The sequence below is a fragment of the Syngnathus typhle genome, linkage group LG14 (assembly GCF_033458585.1).
Source record: "Syngnathus typhle isolate RoL2023-S1 ecotype Sweden linkage group LG14, RoL_Styp_1.0, whole genome shotgun sequence".
Lineage (NCBI taxonomy): Eukaryota > Metazoa > Chordata > Actinopteri > Syngnathiformes > Syngnathidae > Syngnathus > Syngnathus typhle.
In genome coordinates, this window is record NC_083751.1 from 9,118,682 (window position 1) to 9,139,121 (window position 20,440).

A 20,440-nucleotide genomic window follows, 5' to 3' on the forward strand; every position below is an offset into this window, starting at 1 on the left:
TGTTTGCTGGTTTACAAACGTGTGACATGTTGAGTGTCCCGTGTTTTGGGGTAGGTGGGGGGGGGGGGGGAACGGTCAGCCAGGATTGTCCCAGAACATTCCTATCAGCAGAAATGTTGCCAAAGCTGTCGGTGAGGGTTTGAACTCCCACTTTCAACTGAGTTATGACTTAATTACATAAGCGTTCCTTTAAAAAAAAAAAGTAAAAGTTGCAGCAGTTATTTTCGGGGTCAGGATTGAGGCAAGGAACCATATTTGGGAACTTTAGCAGGGCTAGCTAAAGGGGGGGGGGGGGGGTTATGAAATATTAGAAGCCTTTAGTATTCATTTTATTATGTGCTTGTGGATATTGTATTTTCATTCATAGGCCTTGATCCAATCAACTATTTTTTTTCCATTTTATTAGGTTATCATACTTTGTATTGCTTGTAACACTACAAAATAATGTATTTGCTGTTATTTTTCTGACGCACACAATGTTGACGGATGTGATGGTTGTCGGTGTTGAGAAATGATGACGCGTTTCTTGTCCGAGGGCCGAATCAGCTGGTGTAGCACTTTGGTGTCGCCTGACTCACCTTCAGGAGTCTGTTGTTAGTTAACACTCGCATTTCCTATGGCCCCTGAATGTGGCGCTTGTCTCGCCTGGCTGGCCTTGTTTGCAAACATTCAGGAACGGCCTCATTAGCGGCCATGCATGCTTATCACCCCCCCCCCCCCCAACATTTCCTGTCATCAGCTGGCTTGTAAAATGAGGCAGCCAGCTGCGGCCATGCAGCGGCGGCGGCTATTTATACTGAAAGCAGAGCGAGACCGAAATGCGGTGTCACAACTGGAATGAGGAGCAGGGAGAGGGCAGCGCCTTCAAAGTCACTTGCCCGTCCCGAGAGCGCAAACACAGCTGCGTTGTCAAGGCGACGGAGGAACACTTCCCTCTTTTAGTCGGGCCTTGGGATGTTTGAGGAGCGGCGGGCATTATAGTCAAACGCGGCAGCTATGTCTTGAGTCACAGATCTGGGGATGAAATCTTATTTATTAAGTTTTAGAATATTTTAGCAATATTGTTTTACTTTAATACTTTTAACATATGATGCGTTATGTGGTAGTCATAATGTGGTATTCTTGGATAGATGGACGAATAGATTATTTAAGGTCTGGAACGTCGGGAGAGAAGAAAAGCTGGTGCTAGAGCGTTTACAGTCGAGCACAGCCAAAAAAGGAAATCAAGCTGCTGCAGAACGCCCGCCAGCTGCCAAACTATTCCAGTAAAAGAACTCTTTTGCTCTTTGGGGAATGCAAGGAGCAAATGCATCTTATCCACGCTGGACCGACGCGAGCGAGTGGTGATTTGAAAAAAAATAATAATACGATGTAGGATTGTTGGGAAAATAATTTTCAGGGTTGCATGATTTTGTGATTGTGATTGTTGGACATCTGGAAAAGATTGAGGGGGGGCACTTGAGCTCACCCCTCGGGGGATTTTAGATTATCTTTACCTCTGGGATGTGCCTTGGACTCAAGAGGCACTTTCAAAGTTCCAACCTTAAACTGACCTACATTCATGTTTATTGCAGATTTCTTTTGGGGGTGTTCAGTGACTGTTAGAACCGTCGCTTGTCTTGCTGGTTATTCATGATTAAACAGAATAAAGAGACTAGAAATTATTCACAGTAAAAAAAAAAATCCATTCACACGTTTTGGTTCCTTTGACCAGTTTTAATGATGACAGCCAACATGGACAATAGAAATAAACAAAAACTAAAACTACACAACAACATGTGTTTCCCTTTTAAGCAATGCAGATTTCAACACAGTAGGGCAACACAACAGGCATCAATAGCCACAAGCATATATTCTTTATCCCCTGCAAAGAGTGACAAATACAACTGCAGAGACTGGCTCCATGTACAGTGCATCATTCAATGATAAAGTTATATTTTTCATCACATTTGGGCGGTTTTAATGTCATGGTCCGTGTCTGACTTATGTGAAGGAAAGTCAGCGTGGTGCTGATATCTTATCAGGCCACCGCTGTCCACAAAACGTGTTGACAATGCATGGAGGAGATAAGTGTCGCATCAGCGCTTCCTGTTGTTTGCCACTCGTGTGTCGCTGCTGTTGCTGAAGTGTGTGTGTGTTTTGCACCCAGATGACGAACCTTTCCGTGGTTTCTCCTGAGGTGCGGTTGTCAGCGTAGTTGAGATCGACCCGTGGGATGTGATTGCAATCGAAGCGAACGCGTACATGACAACAAGGGGGAAGTGTCAAAAAACCATCCAAAGTGATTTTGCTTCCGCTGCCGATACTAGTTGAAATAATGTTGTCTGGCTACTCTTGAGAAGATGCGATAGCAGCACATTTCCATCTTTTTTTTGTTTTAATCTAGTTTATTTTTGTGGCAATGGGTGAGATGAGCCATGTTGTTTTGTATCAGTTTTTTCCAAATCCATACTGTGCCTCCCTTACACGAGCTTAGTCTTCCCCCTCTTCTTCTGTGGAAACAGGACGTTGTTAAATGTGACCCGGCGGACTCCTGTTAGGATAACAACAAAAAAGAAAGTGAAAGATAAATCTGATTGTTGTTGTTTGAATGCAGGAACGCATCGCAACTGAAGCAGCTTCAGGAGCAGATTGTATTGGAGCAGCAGGAAGCCGCCCTCTGGCAACAGCACAACCAGGAAGTCCCGCCTCCGCCGCAGGAAGTGCTCCCATCCAACTCGCCATCCCCGCCCCTCCCTCCTCCTCCCTCCTTCCAGGAGCTGGAGAGCAGCACCGCCATGCAGGCCAGCACCTTCAACTACGCGCGGCCCAAGCAGTTCATCGCCGCCCAGAACCCCGGCGGGGTCGGCGGCGGGTACGCCGCCCATTCCTCTGGCTCCTCGGGCTCCAGCCTGTCATCCCCCCTTTCCCCGCCCAGCTCACATAAAGCCTTCAGCAAGATGACCACGCCGCCGTTCTCCAAGGGCATGGACTCGCCCGGCTCGCCCTCCTTCCCACCACCGCCGCCGCCCTTCTTTGTGTCCGCCAACCTGCCTTCGCCGTCGGGCGGCGCCCAGGAATTCCCTCCGCCACCGCCGCCACCTCCTCCCCCACCGCCTCCTCCGCCCGCGTGCGTGTCTCCCGCCTTCTCGGACGCGTCCTCGCCTTTTTCGTCCGTCCCGCCGTCCCCAGCTTCCAGCTTTCTGTCCTCGATGTTGCCGGCCACGCCCACCATGCTGGCTAGCCCCACGGTCAACGCGTTGGGCCTTCCCAAAGGAAACGGCACTGTGTGAGTTCCCAAATCCAATTTTAGTGATGCAGTCACAACTGGGGCTTGGTTTGGCTCGCTGGAATTTTTTATTTTTTTATTTTTTACAAGTAGCAGCTAGAAATTCTAACTGCAAAGAGCCTTGGACTATTTTTTCCCTCCAAATTCAACATGTCAGTAAATTTTCATCAGTTCACTTCCCTCCCTTCATCTTGGCATTCTTGCTTTCGACTGTCAGAGATAAGACGACCACTGAGGAATGTCGGAGCTGGACAAGGCCTGATAAACACCAGCAAGGGGGCAGATAGAATGTTCGGACTAAGAAAAGTCAAAGTAAAACTACTCATCCTTTGCTCAAGCATAATTTTAATTATATAAAATAATCACATATAATTTTACAACTTAAGGTGTTTACTACAAATCTATTTGTCTGTATTTAGTGGAATTCATTTTCGTATTTGAATTTTAAAAAGAGCGTTTGTATTTCTGTTGGAGCAGCAAAGCCTTCCCCAAGAAGTCGCCAGGCACCCGCACGCCTCGCATGGCTTCCGACTCGGACATCCAGGGCTCCAAGGACGCCGTCATCCAAGACCTGGAGAGGAAGTTGCGCTTTAAGGAAGAACGCGTCAGCAACGGGCAGCAGGTGTGTGTGCCCCCCCCCCCCCCCCCCCCCCCATTTGGAAAGCCTCCTTAACACACAGCTCCTAACAGTGTTCAATTAGGCGTGTGTGTGTGCGCAGCGCTACTCACGCACTAACCCACGCTGCCATGCATCCATGCTTGCAGAAGCTAACCTACGAGGAGAAGATGGCTCGCAGGCTGCTGGGCGCTGACAACGTCGCCACCGTCTTAAAAGCGCAGGACTCCGAGGAGGAGCCCACCACGCAGGTATTCATACACAAAGGTCGGGGCTCCAAAGGACCTTTCCACTCCAAATATTTTCCATTCCTGTTCTTGTCCCAATACTTTTGCACAATTCATAACAGCATACCATTTGTTGAACTTCTTCAGAGTAAATTTCACAATGTTCTTCCAGTTCCACTAGCTGTCCCAATACTTTTGCACACTATATAATTGCATGCTTGAAGTGGTTTTACAGGCTCCACCCAGATGTTTTCATTCAGATACACTTCCTGTGTGTGGCCCAATACTTTTGCACAACAGATTGCGCATGTGCTTTTCAATCTGACCATTGATGAGGTGTGTGAACTCTGGACAAGTGGGTGTGCGTGCAAGCGTGTATAAAGTATAAACATTGTAAAGTAGAACAGCAACCTCCTCCGAGTGGCATGTTGATGCAGAGAGTGTCGCCTCCACCGAGTGTGTCTTGTGAATTCAGAGGGCACACACACAGCCTCCATTTTGTGCATTCGTAGCCATGGAAGCATTCAGTAGGGTCAAAGTGGAAGTTCAAAATAGAATTTCTAGCCAGGGTTGGGTTTTAAGTCAAGAGGGTCCCTTCCTTCCTTCCTTCCTTCCTTCCTTCCTTCCTTCCTTCCTTCCTTCCTTCCTTCCTTCCTTCCTTCCTTCCTTCCTTCCTTCCTTCCTTCCTTCCTTCCTTCCTTCCTTCCTTCCTTCCTCCTTCCTTCCTTCCTTCCTTCCTTCCTTCCTTCATTCCTTCCTTCCTTCCTTCCTTCCTTCCTTCCTTCCTTCCTTCCTTCCTTCCTGCTTCTAAGCATGCTCACTGCTTTGCTTGATGGGACGTTGTGGTGAATTTTGAGGTCCGTACACGGCCACTACGTCACTCTGGCGCTAATATGTTTGTTTGTTTTTCCCGTGTGTGTCAGGAGTACAAAGTGTCCAGCTTCGAGCAGCGCCTGATCAGCGAGATCGAGTTCCGGCTGGAGCGCTCGCCCATCGAGGAGTCGGACGACGACGTACAGCACGACGAGGAACACGTGCCCGGCAACGGGGCCCCGCCATCCTTTCAAAACAAGCTCAAACACTACAAAGTGTTTGAGGGCATGCCCGTTACCTTCACCTGCAAGGTGCATGGCGACCCCAAACCAAAGGTGAGCGCGAGCATTCTGTGACTCCACCTGGATGTTGACAAATTGAAGAGACACTCCTCATCATAATTTGTTGCCTGTACATGACAAGATGCATGTTGCAGGTGTACTGGTTCAAAGATGGCAAGCAGATCTCCAAGCGCAGCGAGCACTACCGCATCGGTCGCACCGCCGACGGCACGTGCACGCTGCACACGGCTGCCGCCTCTCTCGATGACGACGGCAACTACACCATCATGGCCGGAAACCCTGAGGTGCCAAAATGACTAAATCATACATTCCCAGTATTTGCCGTACACCAAGCATGTCAAGTTCACTGACAACACTTGACTGAGGTGTGAATGTGCGCTTTCTTAAAAAGAAAACAACTTACAATCAATATATAAATAAATAAAACGTGCTCTCCCTATGTCACGGAGTTGCTGGTTGGCGTCTTCCCATAATAAACGGTGTGGATGTTTGTCTAGTACCGCCTCCTGGTGACATATGCTTGTATTACACAAAGGGCCGGGTGAGCTGCACGGGGAGGATGATGGTACAGGCAGTCAACCAGCGAGGTCGCAGCCAGCGCTCGACACCGGGACACATGCGCAGGTGAGAGACAAAACACACACACGCACACACACACACACACACGTGTCAGGGCCTGCAGCGGCTTGCGGTCTTGCGTCACACTTCTTTTGTCGACCCGTTGTGCTAATGAGAGGGCACGTTTGTTTTGCTTTCCTCCTTCTTCACTAAAGTGGTTGGTGACAGAATGAAGATGAGGAAGAAATGTAGTTAAAAAGTTGAAAGAAGTCATAATAATAAATCAAATAAAATCAAGTATATCAGGTAAAAATTTCAAAGTACAATATGAACCAAAGAAATAATAGAGAATACAGCTCTACATATGTCAATAAAATATTTATTTATTCATTGAATGATTCTTTTCATCGACATCCAGGCCAAGGTCGCGTTCCCGAGATAGTGGCGACGAGAACGACAACATCCAGGAGCGCCATTTTCGCCCGCACTTCCTCCAGGCACCCGGCGACCTCATCGTGCAGGAGGGACGACTGTGTCGCATGGACTGCAAGGTGAGACATTTTAATCATAAAAACAAAATCTTCTTTGAGTCTTAACTCAACTAGTCTTCGCGCTATTGGAGTAATTCTTAGTTTCTTTCACTTGTTTTTGTTTTCCACTCGCATGTGGTCTCCCTGTCTCGCCTTCAGGGATTTTTTAGGAAAATGTCAGAAGATAATAAAACACAAAGTCTTCCTGCTGTGATTCCAGCCCAGTGTCTGAATGTCAGCGCTATTCATAGCACACGTTTATTTATTTCCACGCCGCACCAAGGCTGCCAAAACTTTCCAGATGGCAGAAACTCAGCCAGTCTCACACACACACACACACACACACACACACACACTCAGGTTCAGAATGCGAATTTTCAATAGCCTGTCTGTGGTGTGTCACGTGATATGTTAACATTAAGCGAGCAGGCTTCTGTTTTTTTAAATGGTTTGAAAATGTTGTTTAAACACGACTTTAATTCTTTTTTTTTATATGTGCGCCCGTTTGCAACCCACAGTTTTACTTTTTATTTGGTTTTGAAATGTTTTTCTCTTGGCATCATGATGTATGAGTCACTACCCTTTGCACTCTCGTGAAGATACATGCAGACTCAAAAATGGTGTCTTGATTGCAGGTGAGTGGGCTGCCCACCCCTGACCTAGTGTGGCAGCTCAACGGTCAAACCATCCGGCCTGACTCAGCCCACAAGATGCTGGTGCGCGAAAACGGCGTTCACTCGTTGGTCATCGAGCCCGTGGGCGCTCGCGATGCCGGCATCTATACGTGCATCGCCAGCAACCGCGCCGGGCAAAACTCCTTCAATCTCGAGCTCATCGTCGCAGGTAAGCTTGCTTTCTGTAGGCATAAAAAGCAGGATTGAATAGGGAGGATACGAGGTTCATAATCTTCAGCAAAACTAGGCTGAATATTTCTCTATCTTCTTAGTCAAATGGACAACATCAAATTAGTGTGGCAATCTGGTGGTCAACAGTGGAATTACATCCAAAAGAAACAGCACTAATGTGATTTTTTTTTTACGTGTCGCCTGTGCAGCTAAAGAGCTGCACAAACCTCCGTCGTTCACGGAGAAGCTCCAGAACACCACTGTGGCCGAAGGGCACCCTGTCCGCCTGGAATGTCGCGTCAGCGGTGTCCCCTACCCGCAAATATTCTGGAAACGCGAGAACGAATCACTCACACACAACACGGACAGAATCAGGTGAGCGGGTGCCCCGGGAAGAAAAATAAACAAATAAATTTCCTCTAACTCTGTGTTGTTTGCTGTTTTTTTGGGGGTGGTGACAGTATGCACCAGGACAACTCTGGCTACCTGTGCATGATCATCCAGCCTGCCTATAAGGAGGATGCCGGTTGGTACACAGTGTCGGCCAAGAGCGAGGCGGGCATCGTCTCCAGCACCGCCCGCCTTGACGTGCTTGGTGAGAAACAAACAAAAAAACAGCACAAACAAGTCCAAAGGTTGTTCAAGGGATTCATCATAAGTTTGAATTCCAAAGTAGGAAAATTTACAAAGTTGTATTTCACGACAAGCTGAATTATTAGTATATTAATCATAATTCTTTTAGAAACAAACCATAATATCACAAGGAAAAGTTTAAACTGAATTAAAAAGTCAAAAGAATCCTAATATGCTGTTGTCTTGTGTCCTGAAATGTACTGACTCTATCTGTGTCCCCCCCCCCCAATCTTCGTGGGTGTGGCCAGGTCAGTGGCAGCAGCCGGCGAACGCACGTAAGGCCAAAACGCTGCGATCATCTAGCAGCCGCTACGCCGCCCTGACAGAGCGCGGCGTGGACGTCAAGGCGGCCTTCTTCCCCGATTGCAGCCCTCTGCCTCCAGGATCCCTCGTGGAGAGCGATGACCTGTAGGGCACGCCCATCCGTCCCGGTCCACACCTTCGTGCTTTTTTTTTTTCTTCAAAGTGACTGGCAAGTGCAAGATGGAGAATGCGAGTGAGCAAGCTAGTGAGGCCGGGCCTTAAAGGAAAAGTACAAGAAAGTTGCGTGTCGGTTTTGGTTGTTGAAGAAGGGACTGTTTTTTTTTTCAGTGCGACGTGAACGCTTTTCAGTGTCACAAATTGTTCCGTTTATTTTTGTATTTAAAAAAAGAGACTATTTCCATAGCCAACATTTTAAATTATATAATTCATCTATATCACAACACTTTTTTTTTTGCATGTGATCGTGAACACTCGCGTGTGTACACAATGCCAAACATCATTTTTTGTTTTTCCTGTCATAATCGCATCATGATTAGTAGTAATTCATCATCAAGCGTGTTTTCCATGCCACCCGTGCCTGTATATGGATTTATCTCCGCCGCCGATTAGTTCATGAACCTTGCAAATAAAAATTCTTATGACAGCTCTCACTTTCTGTATAAAACACACAAGTCTGTTATATTAGTGTATAAAATATTGATCTAAAATATCTTTACCAGAATTATAACTATGTGAATGTGTTAAAAAAATGGTGTTCACCTAGAAAAGTGAAAGCATCATTACTAGGGGTGTAACGATTCATCGATACACATCGATTAATCGATATAATGCTCTACGATTTGTTGGCATTGATGCTAAACGTAAACATCGATCTATATCGCCCGTTTTTGAAATCCAGTTTATTGTTGCTTGCTTCCTCTTTCCGGGAGCAGTGCGCGGCATGTTGTGTTGTGAGCAGAGCAGGTATGTGAAAGGGGAGCCGACAACTACGCGGCTCCTGGGCTGGTGCTATGGCTAGTGTCCAAGAAGACGGGGAAATTCGCTCCTCTTTGGGCTTTGAGTCATTCGTTTGGAAGCACTTTGTAATTTCCTAAATAAAGAGTTTGCAGTACCTTGATGATTTTGCGTATGAATTGATACGAATCAGGATATTGTTTTATATCGATCGTAGAGCACTATATCGTGATGTATCGTGAATGAATCACAGCAGGTTTTAAGATATCGGCAAATATCGTATCGTGGTTCTTTGAATCGATATGATATCGTATCGTGACAATACCCGCGATTTACACCCCTAATCATTACGTGGAGCTGTGTCATGTAGGTCACTCAGTTGACCGGTAGGTATCGCCAATATTTGTTGATACGCCTATTTCAGGAGGAAGTACTCATCAGTTTTCAGGTTTATTTTCAATCAAATGGTCATAATTATGATCCGTAAGTTCGTTCTTGGCGTAAAGTGCTTGAGGTAAGTGTTGTCAGCGTTGAAAGAAAAGGTGCGTTCATTCGCCTCATTTGCAGTCGCCCTGGAAGTTGGCAGCCAAGACCACCTTGTTTCCCCTGGCTTGCGTGGGACTGTACGCGGTGGCTGCCGCCGGTGCCGTGACTCTGAGGAGGCTTTTGTAGCGGTGGGCCTCACGGCGGTAACGATCGCGCTCCTCCTCCAAGCTCTTGATGACAACGGCCGGGCCACGCGTAGGCTCGGCACGGCCCAAGCCCAGCACCAGGTCTCGGTCTGAACCAGACACAGCAGGTCAGTCAACTCGTTGATTACACAACACTTTTTTTCAAGATATATTTTTTTATTATTATTGTCCCCCCCAAATTGTCCCATATTGCTGATGTACATTAAGAAGTTACCATTGGCCATGATTCTGTCCACTTTTTCCTGCAGTGCGCTCTTCTCTGCCTCCAAGAAGGTGAGCAGTCCCTCCAGTTGCTCATTGCGTCCTCTGGCCTCTGCCAGCTGCTCCCAGAGACGACTTTGCTCGCAAACTTCCTGATCGGTAGAAGATGTCGCACAGCACAAGAAAAAGGCAGGTTTATCAGGTCTGGTGTATATCCAGGAAAACATTTCGGTGGCTGGGGGGGGTATGGGACCCTATAACATTCATGGTTAGTCTGCATTCTAGGACCGTGCACACCGTTGGACAATTTAGAGACTTGCATGTTTTGGGAATGTGCGAGGAGGCCAGAGGATATGCAAGCTCCACATGAATGCCTCAGCCCAGATTTGAACATTGAACCTCACCACTGTGAAATTCATTTACTGTCCACATATGCACAGTGCTGCCCAAGAAGCAAAATAACATATAGACTCTCCAAACCATCACCTACTGCTTTTATTTTGCTCAGGTTCCCCTCCAAGTCCTGGATGACTTCCTGCTGACTCAAGATGACATCCTTGGAGGCGGACAGCTTCCTGTAGGCCATGTTGAGCACACGCTCCTTCACCGCCACCATCTGAGCCACCGTGCCATCCTTTCGCGCCAGCTCCCGATGCACCTCCTCGTTGCGGGAAGCCAGCTCGGCCGCCTCATTGCTCTGTGTCTGCCGCAACTCCTCCAGTTTCTCCTCCAGCGTCCGGTTGGCCTCCTGAGCCTCTGCCAACTGTGGCACACGCACGGTTCTGGAAATGCCCGGATGACACCCGTGGATGCCACTCGTTCGCTTACTTGTCTGGTGATGTCTTCAATGTGCCCGTGAGAGAAGTCCAGCTCCGATTTGAGTGTGAACACCTCTACCTGTGGTTCAACCAGCCTACAAGTGGTCAAAGTGACATCAACAGTAAACCCTGGACAAGGTGCCAATCACCTACAAAATATGATTATGAAAATATGAGGATGACCCATACTTGATGAAACAACAAACCTTCCAGATAAATCTTCATCACCACCAAGATGGGGCAGTCTTACATCAACAGTCTGTGTAGACTGGTCGACCAAATAAATTCTGATGTTTTTATCACCTGAACGCAAAAAAAAACAAGTTATAGATGTTCTTTGCGCAGAAGATAAAGAATAGATTCTGGTGAGTATTGTCATTTGTCTTTCTACATGTGTTGCTTCACTGTGTGTGTACAAATATCCATTACTGAAACACAGCAACATTGATGCTAATTTTATTAGCCAGTCTATTTTGCATGGTAGTAGATTTAGTGGTCAATGCCATATGGTAACATCTGACCTGTACGATGGTCGCCCGAGTCCAGTTGACGAGCCAGCACTGTCCTGTACGGTGGCTCAGATGAGACATGTGTGTGATAGTATCGTTCAGGCTTCCCTGCTGACAGCTTAGCATCGCGAAGGCTAACTGTGGTATGCACCAGATCGCTGCAAGCCATACAGAATATCCACTTGAGGGTTATTTATGTAGTGTTCAGCATTTTTTTCATTAATCTATAATACCATTCTTTTTTCTACGACAATAAAACGTTCATTGTCTGTCCCAGTACTGATAACTTTGACAAGGCTAACAACCTAATGAGATGATGAAGATCAACAAGCGTCTCACCTGAAGAGTTTAGCAACCAGTGGCACAGAGTCAATACCAAAATGGTGTCGGTAGCCCAGCTGGTCCAGACGCTTCCTGAGGTGGCTCCTGGTCTTGTCAATGCTGCTGTCCATGGTTCTGATCCGAAACCATAGGCCTGTTGAAACTATTTCCACTTCATAGCTGTCCTGTAAATGGTGACCAAAGGATGTCACTCCCAAACACATAGGCGCAAAGACATGCTCTTTATGACTAACATCAAAGTTTCAAACACTGAAGTCACCACACCTCAAATTGCACCTTTTGGCTAATGTGTTTCTAATACTGCACAGTAAATTTCCCAAATGTTTCTCATAAATCAAAACTATTTAAACCCCTAAAACGTGTGCGGGTTAGAAACTAGTTTAATCCCTCCAAAAATTTCAATTGTATTGCCTTTTAATCTCCCAAAATGGTGCTGGTTAAAGTGGGGATACTGTAATTCCCCTGACAGTTCCGAAGATTAAAATTCTCTGTTTGGGGAACACATTTGACACATTCAATATGGCGAACGCGCTGACGTACCGTTGGAATGCACGGATGCGAATTGATCACGTGACTCACACGTCATTCGCTATCCTGATGTGCCGCTCGTTTTAGACGCCAGGGGGCCACGTTGAGTTTATTTTGATTTGACCTCTCCGATGTAATAAATCCAAAGCACGTTAAGAGCCAAAGATCTTATTTGATATAAAAGTAAAAAGCGTTACTTTCATCCGTTTAATTTAAATGTAACCTCTGTGAATTTTTGGTTTCACTTTTAATCACAAATGGAATGCCAACTGCGTAACAGCATGAAAATATAGCTGCTGGCTGTCCTCTATTCTCATTTATGTCAGTGTATAAAAAATCCTGTGACATTCCATTACGAATCAATGATTAGAAAAGATTATCTAAGGGGACGTAATGTACACACTGACAGCAGAGGCCATTTGGGAGCCAAACATTTTTCAGGCCTCGCCGCTGTAATACAATTGCATTTTTGCCGACTCAGCAAGTCATAATTTAGTCTAAATGCGGATCGCGGGCTATGCACAATGTGCACTAAATTAACTCCTTGGCGCTTTGTTTTTTGGTGTGACATTATTATAGGCTGCCTTTGGCATCCCAGCCCAGTCTTATCTGTTTCATTAGCAGCCAGCTTTTTACACTTTGGCTGCCCCTGACTTTGTGTGTGGGGGGGGGAGCAGTGCTTTGTTTTTTATAAACTGGAAAGGTGAAATAAGCGAGGAAGTCAAAGAGACGGCTTGGCGGATGTTGGGGTTGAAATTAATCTGACTCGTTTCTCATAAGACCTTTCGTTCTCTTCCCCAGGGGAGGGCAGATATATGCACGCAACCACCATTAGCCAGCAATCGGCCCTTTGTTGCCTTGGGCTGGCTCATTAAATCTTATTGAAAAGTCTAATCTTGATAGCGTCATAAGCACAAGAGCTTTTGGTCCTGATGGAGTAAAGCTCAAAGTTGTTTTTTGATAGTTAATAAATGCACACTTGTCGAGCAGCATTACCAACAAAGGCTCTGTAATCACTTGTTTGCTTTTCTTAGAGTTCCAGAAATATCACAGATTTGAAAACACAGTTAGCAGTGGAATTAATAGCAGCAGTGCGCCACATGTAGGACATTTCTGCACACTAGTAGAACATCTTTGGCATACTAGTAAGACAACATGACAGCTAATCGTCGTGGGGACAAAATAGTAGGTGGGCCTTGAGCTGGAAATCAAGGATGGTGAATAATTTTCCAAATGCTCAAGTAAGTGACAGTGCGTGGAGGTCAAGCAGTAAAAAAAAAAACACAGCATAACCGTGGGGGCCATTGTCTGAGCGAGAGTACAAGGAGGGGAATGATGCATTGTGGCAATATGAGCCGGAGGATGGAGAGGCGAGGGCGGGGGACTCCTGCCAGCTCCCATGAGATCACATGTGACGGTGGAACGCAACCTTCTTATAAATCTGTCGCTTTATTGCGCCTTCTCTCCTCCCTCTTGCGCAATATCTTCCAAACAGGATCAAAATAAATGTTTATTGTCTGTACCCTGTCAAATGTGTTTTGAAAAATGCAGACACAATAATTATGTGACGGTGGAACGCAACCTTGTCTGCATTTTTTTTAAATGGCTTTTATTACAGTATTTGTACTAGTAAATCTGAATTGATGAAACAAAATAAAAAATAAAGTTTGTTCTCCTTCTGACAAAGAAATCAATTCAGCACGTTTTTTCAGGCATTCTGTGGAAAAGATGAGTTTAACCACATTACACAAAACACAATTAGATAAAATTATAATAATATAAATACTACCATGTGCGTTTTAAGCGATTAAATGGAATTAAAAACAAGTTGACACATGGCGGCATGATTTAGCTCACGCCCTTTTGACAAAGCTTCGACGCCCGCTTCGGCGTGCCTCGGAAATCAGAACACTCATGCATCGAACGTAAAATACCCTCATTTTAAAAGAGGATCGTGAATTGTGTGTTTAATTGGGAAAAAATATAAAGAAATAGCAAATGAAAGAGTCTTCTCGACAGCATTTTCGTTGGATACGCTTCATCGTGCGTGCCCCCTCCGAAAAGTATTTGAAATTCTCAGTGTCTTTGAACGCCACACAACTCCCTCCCTTCCCAGTGTTTGCAGGTCCAACAGAACAGAACAGAACAAGCGAGAAGCATGGCGGTCCGTTGACGCGCTCCGACTTGTCGTCGCTCGCCTCTTTTTATCTTCGTCTAACAAAAACTGCATCAACAAATACTTGGAAACGCCATACATCGGATTAGAACCCCCACCCGACATAACAGAACTCCATTTTCAATTTTTCACAATAGGTGGGGGGAGAGGCTAGTAGTGTTAGTAGTAGTAGTAGTAGTAGTAGTAGTAGTAGTAGTAGTAGTACTGTAGTAGTAATAGCGGGGAAGCTTGCTAACTAGTAAAGCTAGCCACAAATGGTCGAAGAGGGACACGAGCGGTAAACGAAGAGGTAAGTAAAGTGTTTTCATTTGCTTGTACTTTCTGTGATTTCCATCTAATTCGCCACATTTCGAGTGCTTTAAAACTTAGTAACGCCACCAAGTTACCGCTAGCTGCGGAAATGTAGTTTTCCTTTACTCATAGCAATATTGCCCAATTCATTTTGCACGTTTGGGAAAGGATAAAACAGCAAATTCAACAAACAAAAGAGTTCAGATCTGAGGGATTATTTTAAAAATTCATATTCTTATAGTGAGTTAATTAAAAATGACTGGTGCAAAGTATTCTATTAGGCTATCAATATTGTGTTGCATGTGTATGACATGTAATTGTGTGTATACTATATGTATATGTGTGTGTATACTATATGTATATGTGTATATATATATGTATATGTGTGTATATATATATATGTATATATATGTATATATATGTATTGTGTATATATATATGTGTATATATATATATATATATATATATATATATATATATATATATATATGTGTGTGTGTGTGTGTGTGTGTGTGTGTGTGTGTGTGTGTGTGTGTGTGTGTAAGTAGAACTTAATTTACGTTTACACTTTGCTTTTTAATGAATATAATTAATTAAAATAATTAATAATGCTGTACATGTCCTTCTACCTTGTTGTGCAAAGTTTCATGCTATTGCCTAGGACAGGGGTGCCCAATACGTCGATCAACCGGTCGATCGCCAAGCCACTATTGGTAGATAGCGTGATATTAAAATGATTTCCCGCACTTGACGCGTGTACAAACAACGGCGCTTTTTTTTTTTTTTTTTTAGTGGGTAGAGCTTTGTGACTTGGTCATTTCAAAAGTAGCTATGCGAGCTGAAAAAGTTTGGGCACCCCTGGCCTAGGACATGCAGTGAACTTGCTGTGGAGATGAGATGCAAACTGAAATATCCTCTGGTGATGTCACATTGCATTGGGCTGACTACAGTACACCAGTTGGATCCTACAAACTAGCACGACGCGGCCAATTACGTCAAATGGCGGAGTAATATGACTCATATTACTCTCATATTATATGAGAGAAACAATTTTTTTGTGTATTTCCTGCAAGGTGTAATTGTGTCTCAATCCGACCATGGGAGTAATGTGCCAGGTTGCAGGTCGCAGGTGCGTTTATCCGCTTTGCGGCAAATTAGATTAAACGTGAACTTTAAGCACCTCTGAGTTAATGCTAATCATCAATCCTATAAATTGAGGTTTTAAACACCCTTTTCTACTCCTGTGTATCAATTCATGGGTTTTCTTCTTTGTTTGAGGTGGATTTTTCAACCACGTGGAGCCACTGAGAGCCATTCCTTCTTGTTTTTACAAAACAAAAGAAATGCAATCAAAGTATTATTACATATTCAGGGTCTAAGATGCCTCATCATAGAACTTTTTTTTTAATCCAGGAAATTTTTAAGTATGATGTTGGATGTACAGAAGGGTCCCAAAGAACAAAAAGTTATGTTTGATTTGAATCTGACTTGAGATGAGACTATGATCAAATTCCAAACGATAATAGTATGTGCGCCAATCTACTTGAGCCATATGTGATTGTTATGAATGCATCCCGTGACTTGATTCTCGATTCTGTTGACTAATCTGCTCGTGTTGACCCTCTTTTGCAGCTCATGCCCAGGCCGTGGCCCTAACCAAGGAATGGCAGCGACGTGACACGGGTGAAGCGAGCGTCATGTTTTTCTGCTGAAGCCACCGGGGCCGAGCGCTCGCAAGCATGGATGAGTCGGTGCTGTTGGACCTGCTGGAGTGCCCCGTGTGCCTGGAGCGTCTGGACGCGTCGGCCAAGGTTCTGCCCTGTCAGCACACCTTCTGCCGACGCTGCCTGCAGGGCATCGTGGGTTCCCGAGGCGAGCTGCGCTGCCCGGAGTGCCGCACGCTGGTGGAGTGCGCCGTGGACGAGCTGCCCAGCAACATCCTGCTAGTGCGCCTCCTAGATGGGATCAAGCAGAGGCCGCGCAGACCCGCACCCACCAACGGCACCGCCGGAGCAGCGGCGCGGGCGCACGGCAGCGGATCCCGGAACGACCAGGGCGCCCCTGGAGCCCAACCCCAGCGGGGACAGGCCAAGAGCACTCTTGTCCGGGTAAGTCTTCAAAGCATCGTCTTAATTGCATGCTTCATTTTGCATTTGTTACACTTTTTGTTTGTTTTAACCCTCAAATCTTGGCTTGCAATGCAAAAAAAATGACCTAACGACAAGCTGGGGCCTTTTCGGACCATTAAGTGCTGCATCCACCCAATGCAGAGTTTGGCGAAACTATCTTGAAGCAAAGAAGCAGACGTGGGTGCGGCTGCCTTATCTGTCCGCTCCTGCTGACTGTCAATAATAAATTCAACACGCCTGCGGTTAAACTTGTGATTGGATGAGTGAGTCCGCAGCAGGGAGTGGAGCGAGGTAGCATGAATAGAGGTTGAACATTGACTTTCTGCTCGTGTGGACAACAGATTTTTCTGTGTTTTTGACATTTGGGGCTTTTTTTTTTTGCTGCGTCCATTTTCTGCAAATCATTATACATTCATAATAATATTCATCCCAGCGCGGATATGCGACTTGAAGGCAGAAGCGCAGAGCGCACGACCACCGCGCTGCCCCCTGAGCTGAAACAATACAGCAGAAATCCGCACGGATTAAAAGCAGCATGTTGCATTACCGCCGCTAATCTTTGCCGCAGATTAACTGCGACCAGAGTGAAATGGAAAGCAGCTGGTTGACTAACGGACGTGATTGAGATCAGTTAATAATTTAACACACAAGTTTTACCGCCTTCTCCTCCAGCCAGCAGTTTTCCGATAACGAGATTTCGCACTTTTTTTATTTCCTTCTGTTAGTCTTGAGTACTGGAGGTCCATTCGTCAATATTCAATTACATGTGGTCAATATTAGATTTTAGATTTATCTCATGTCCTTCAACTATTTTGATAGGATTCATTAAAACATTAGTAAACTGCTGCTGGGGAACGCTGTGACATTTCTGAGTACTTTTTCATTTTGAAACTTGTTTAGCGTGTCAATCAACTGATCATCGTATGTTGACATCTAAATCCATGTTTGACACTAATGACTCCAGTTGTCGTGTCTTTGCAATTCCTGGAGAATTCCTCGAAAAAAACAAAAAGGCCAAATATTTGAATGGCCCCTTGTTGTGACCTGCACCAAAAAGGGAGGATAGGCTTGATGAAAAGATGTCAAGGCCCTGTGTAAAATCATCAGAATGTCAACAGGCCGATAATGGATCGCCCCGGCCCGAGATCAGAGGCCCTCCTGTAAATTGCTACTGGGCGACCTGCCTCGCTGGCTACAGTATCGCTCTATTCATTCGTGCTCCTTTCAAAGCTTGTTTGGGCTTTGGGGAATTTCCCTTGGCTCTGAAAAGCCCGGTCTCAGCGGACCTCTCTTCGGCTTTCAGGCCGTGTTGACATTTGACACGTTCCGGTCCGGGTCAAACAAACGCCGGTGCGACTTTGTCTGATGATGCCGCTTGTTTGATGAATTGCGACAGGAAGGAAGTTTGAGTTTTGCTCTCGTGAAAATTGTTTCTTGTGCGTCGCGAGGCGGGCGTTCCGCTAATGACAGACCAAAGCTCGGCTGTGCAGGTGTAAGGTCTTCGCGACATGAAAGGGTCTGGATCAAAGCCGGTGCCGATTGGGCGCTCTGATCCCCCGACCGCCCCGCCTTGGGCCCTAGAGCGCTTCACTAACCTCGCTCAACATTCTTAGCTTCACCTCTTCATTGTTGGATGGCCCAAAATGTCCATCTGGAAGCAGCTCATTTTGGATGTCCTGCCCCACCTCCGATTTTTGTTTGGCTGAGAGCCCCCCGACGGGTGCACAACAGGGTTTTGTCTCGGGCCCCTTTCTCATCTTACTGCTTAGTGGAATGACTGGTAACAGAAGTCGATGGGTGTTAAGTTGTGGCGTTGTGACCAAAGGGGACAAATGTTTAGTGCGGCAGCGGCTCAGTGTTGCCCCCCCACCCCCTTAACAGCATCTCCGGGGCTGCGGCAGTTGTTTGACACTCTTTTCTGGCATTTGCTTTGACTTAGTTGTTTGAGCGGGTGGTCCGCTGGAACCCTTCAGTTTGATGACTCACATCCCACGGTGCTCTGTAACAAGGATGTTTTGACTTCCCCTTGCCCTCATTTGCCTCGTGTAACTTTTTTTTGTCTTTTGTTTTTTGCCAGCGTAGATTGAGAACAGACGGCCGGCCGAGCAATGCAGAGCCGTTGGGTGCTGTCTGGCAGTCAAAGATCCGGGTTCAAGAGTCATTGTAGTCAGGGGGGAGGGTCTGTGTGTGTGTGTGCATGCATGTGTGTGTGTGGGGGGGTTCAAGTGGGAGATTTGCGTGGATGTCTTCACTTATTATGGTCGAGTGGCGAATTGAGGCTTTACTCGCATAGTGGAAACAACAGTTTGCCACTTGGGCTTACAAACGCAACCACAAAGACTTCCTCGTTCCCACCAGCTGAATATTATGAGAAAGGATTTATTGATTAATTCTAAACAGATTCCGACTGGTTTCCCCTCGACACGGCATGCGTAAATCGTGGACGCGAGGCTGATGGCGCTCATCATGGGTGTTCCGGCTGCACACGTTCACGGCATCGGCCGCAGCTGCTCGAGATGTTCTACGCTGTCAAAATAGTGATGGACGACCTTCTTGTGTTTCCGTCATCGTTAAAAAGAAAAAAGTTGACTTGACCCGCGGCAGAGGGAGGTTGTTACTTTTTCCACCGTGTTCTCAACGTGAACTCGTGGAGCCTCTTAAGTCACTTGTCGCTGCTCTTTGCCCGCTGACGGGAAACAGGAAAATATTTTGTCGACGGGACGTCACCGTCTCGTGTAATGAAAGCCTTTAACAGTTTGTTTTTCTTCGTCAAGGCCTCTCATAGGCACATCAAACAAACGGGATGCAGGACGGTGGATTTTGTTTCCCTGTTATTTTTTGTCATTCATTTTGTCGTCAATTTATACTGCGGGCAAAAAAGAATGTTTGTGTTTTTCTTATGCGGAGGTTCTCATTAAAATTCCCGCACGCCGCCCTCATCTGAGGTCGGTGATTCACGCAGGCCCGCTTTGATGACGTCAGGCTGTTGTCAAAGCCGCTCCTCGCGGCCGGCCGGCTGACCTCCGTCCGTGTGACACAAGCCCATCATTATACCGTCACGCCGCGCCACAAAGCTGGCAAGCCGCACCGTGGAAGCTTTCCATCGCTCGGATGTTTTCCCCCCAAAGGCTTTCGGCCACCCCATTTGTGAATTTTTGCAATGATGTCACGCCAGTTATGTAGCTCATGCCGGTATCGCTATTCCCCTAGGAAACACGAGCCAGATCGGATTTTACGATTACAAATGGTGCCGCGGTGACCTGAAGTGAACTTTCCCTGTTGCGTACCAGGCAGTAACTGTTACCAGTCATCCTGTTTATAAGAGTAAAATTGGGTTGTTGGGTTGGTGATACTTTTCTTCACCCACACCAAGATACGTCATTGAATTGTTTAGCATTCGGGAATAGCTCCCAACATACTGTGAATAATGAACACATGTTGCATATCACCTCCTGACACGATACTCTTAAGGCGGCCGAGCCGGCAGTCCATCATATGCAGCCGAGCTCATTCGTCATCGCCATAAATCCGTCTGTGTTTTGGAAAACATGCGAGGAGTGAGCGGGCGAGCGGCTGCTTATGCTGTGGGTAATTACCGTCCTCACCATGTCGGGCTTTACGTAATTCCCAAGGAGAGGTTCAAAAGAGCAAATCATGTGATTGCACCCTGGCGGAGGGAAACGCGACTCCCCCTGGTGTGGACTTTGTGTTTCCCTTTTGTCTTGTCTGTTTCCCTTTCAAGAC

At 46.1% G+C, this 20,440-nt stretch overlaps 3 protein-coding genes across 8 annotated transcripts in view; 2 read left to right on the forward strand and 1 right to left on the reverse strand.

The window, feature by feature from the left end:
• palld (palladin, cytoskeletal associated protein) overlaps nt 1-8,706 on the forward strand; it is a 25,060-nt gene extending 16,354 nt beyond the window's left edge. For 3 of the 5 annotated variants that reach the window (XM_061298320.1, XM_061298322.1, XM_061298323.1), the window contains 11 exons: nt 2,597-3,268; nt 3,746-3,890; nt 4,034-4,135; nt 5,035-5,259; nt 5,361-5,510; nt 5,762-5,850; nt 6,203-6,335; nt 6,950-7,157; nt 7,369-7,534; nt 7,621-7,754; nt 8,041-8,706. In XM_061298320.1, coding sequence (XP_061154304.1) covers nt 2,597-3,268; nt 3,746-3,890; nt 4,034-4,135; nt 5,035-5,259; nt 5,361-5,510; nt 5,762-5,850; nt 6,203-6,335; nt 6,950-7,157; nt 7,369-7,534; nt 7,621-7,754; nt 8,041-8,204 — 2,188 coding nt within the window. In that variant the 3' untranslated portion in view covers nt 8,205-8,706. Of the gene's footprint in view, nt 1-2,596; nt 3,269-3,296; nt 3,581-3,745; nt 3,891-4,033; nt 4,136-5,034; nt 5,260-5,360; nt 5,511-5,761; nt 5,851-6,202; nt 6,336-6,949; nt 7,158-7,368; nt 7,535-7,620; nt 7,755-8,040 lie in introns of those variants that run through there. The other 2 variants (XM_061298324.1, XM_061298321.1) reach the window with 2 other exon arrangements.
• The window catches only part of LOC133167484 (centrosomal protein of 135 kDa-like), a 23,436-nt gene continuing 11,423 nt past the window's right edge, over nt 8,428-20,440 (reverse strand). For both annotated transcript variants that reach the window (XM_061298330.1, XM_061298329.1), the window contains 7 exons: nt 11,570-11,736; nt 11,243-11,388; nt 10,928-11,024; nt 10,732-10,816; nt 10,394-10,666; nt 9,917-10,055; nt 8,428-9,791 (listed from right to left, as the gene is read on the reverse strand). In XM_061298330.1, the coding sequence (XP_061154314.1) occupies nt 9,568-9,791; nt 9,917-10,055; nt 10,394-10,666; nt 10,732-10,816; nt 10,928-11,024; nt 11,243-11,388; nt 11,570-11,682 (1,077 nt within the window). In that variant the 5' untranslated portion in view covers nt 11,683-11,736 and the 3' untranslated portion in view covers nt 8,428-9,567. The remainder of the gene's footprint in view (nt 9,792-9,916; nt 10,056-10,393; nt 10,667-10,731; nt 10,817-10,927; nt 11,025-11,242; nt 11,389-11,569; nt 11,737-20,440) is intronic.
• Nucleotides 14,210-20,440, forward strand: part of sh3rf1 (SH3 domain containing ring finger 1) — a 21,451-nt gene continuing 15,220 nt past the window's right edge. Inside the window, exons 1-2 of the mRNA XM_061298326.1 lie at nt 14,210-14,565; nt 16,200-16,675. Of these exons, the coding sequence (XP_061154310.1) occupies nt 16,307-16,675 (369 nt within the window). The 5' untranslated portion in view covers nt 14,210-14,565; nt 16,200-16,306. The remainder of the gene's footprint in view (nt 14,566-16,199; nt 16,676-20,440) is intronic.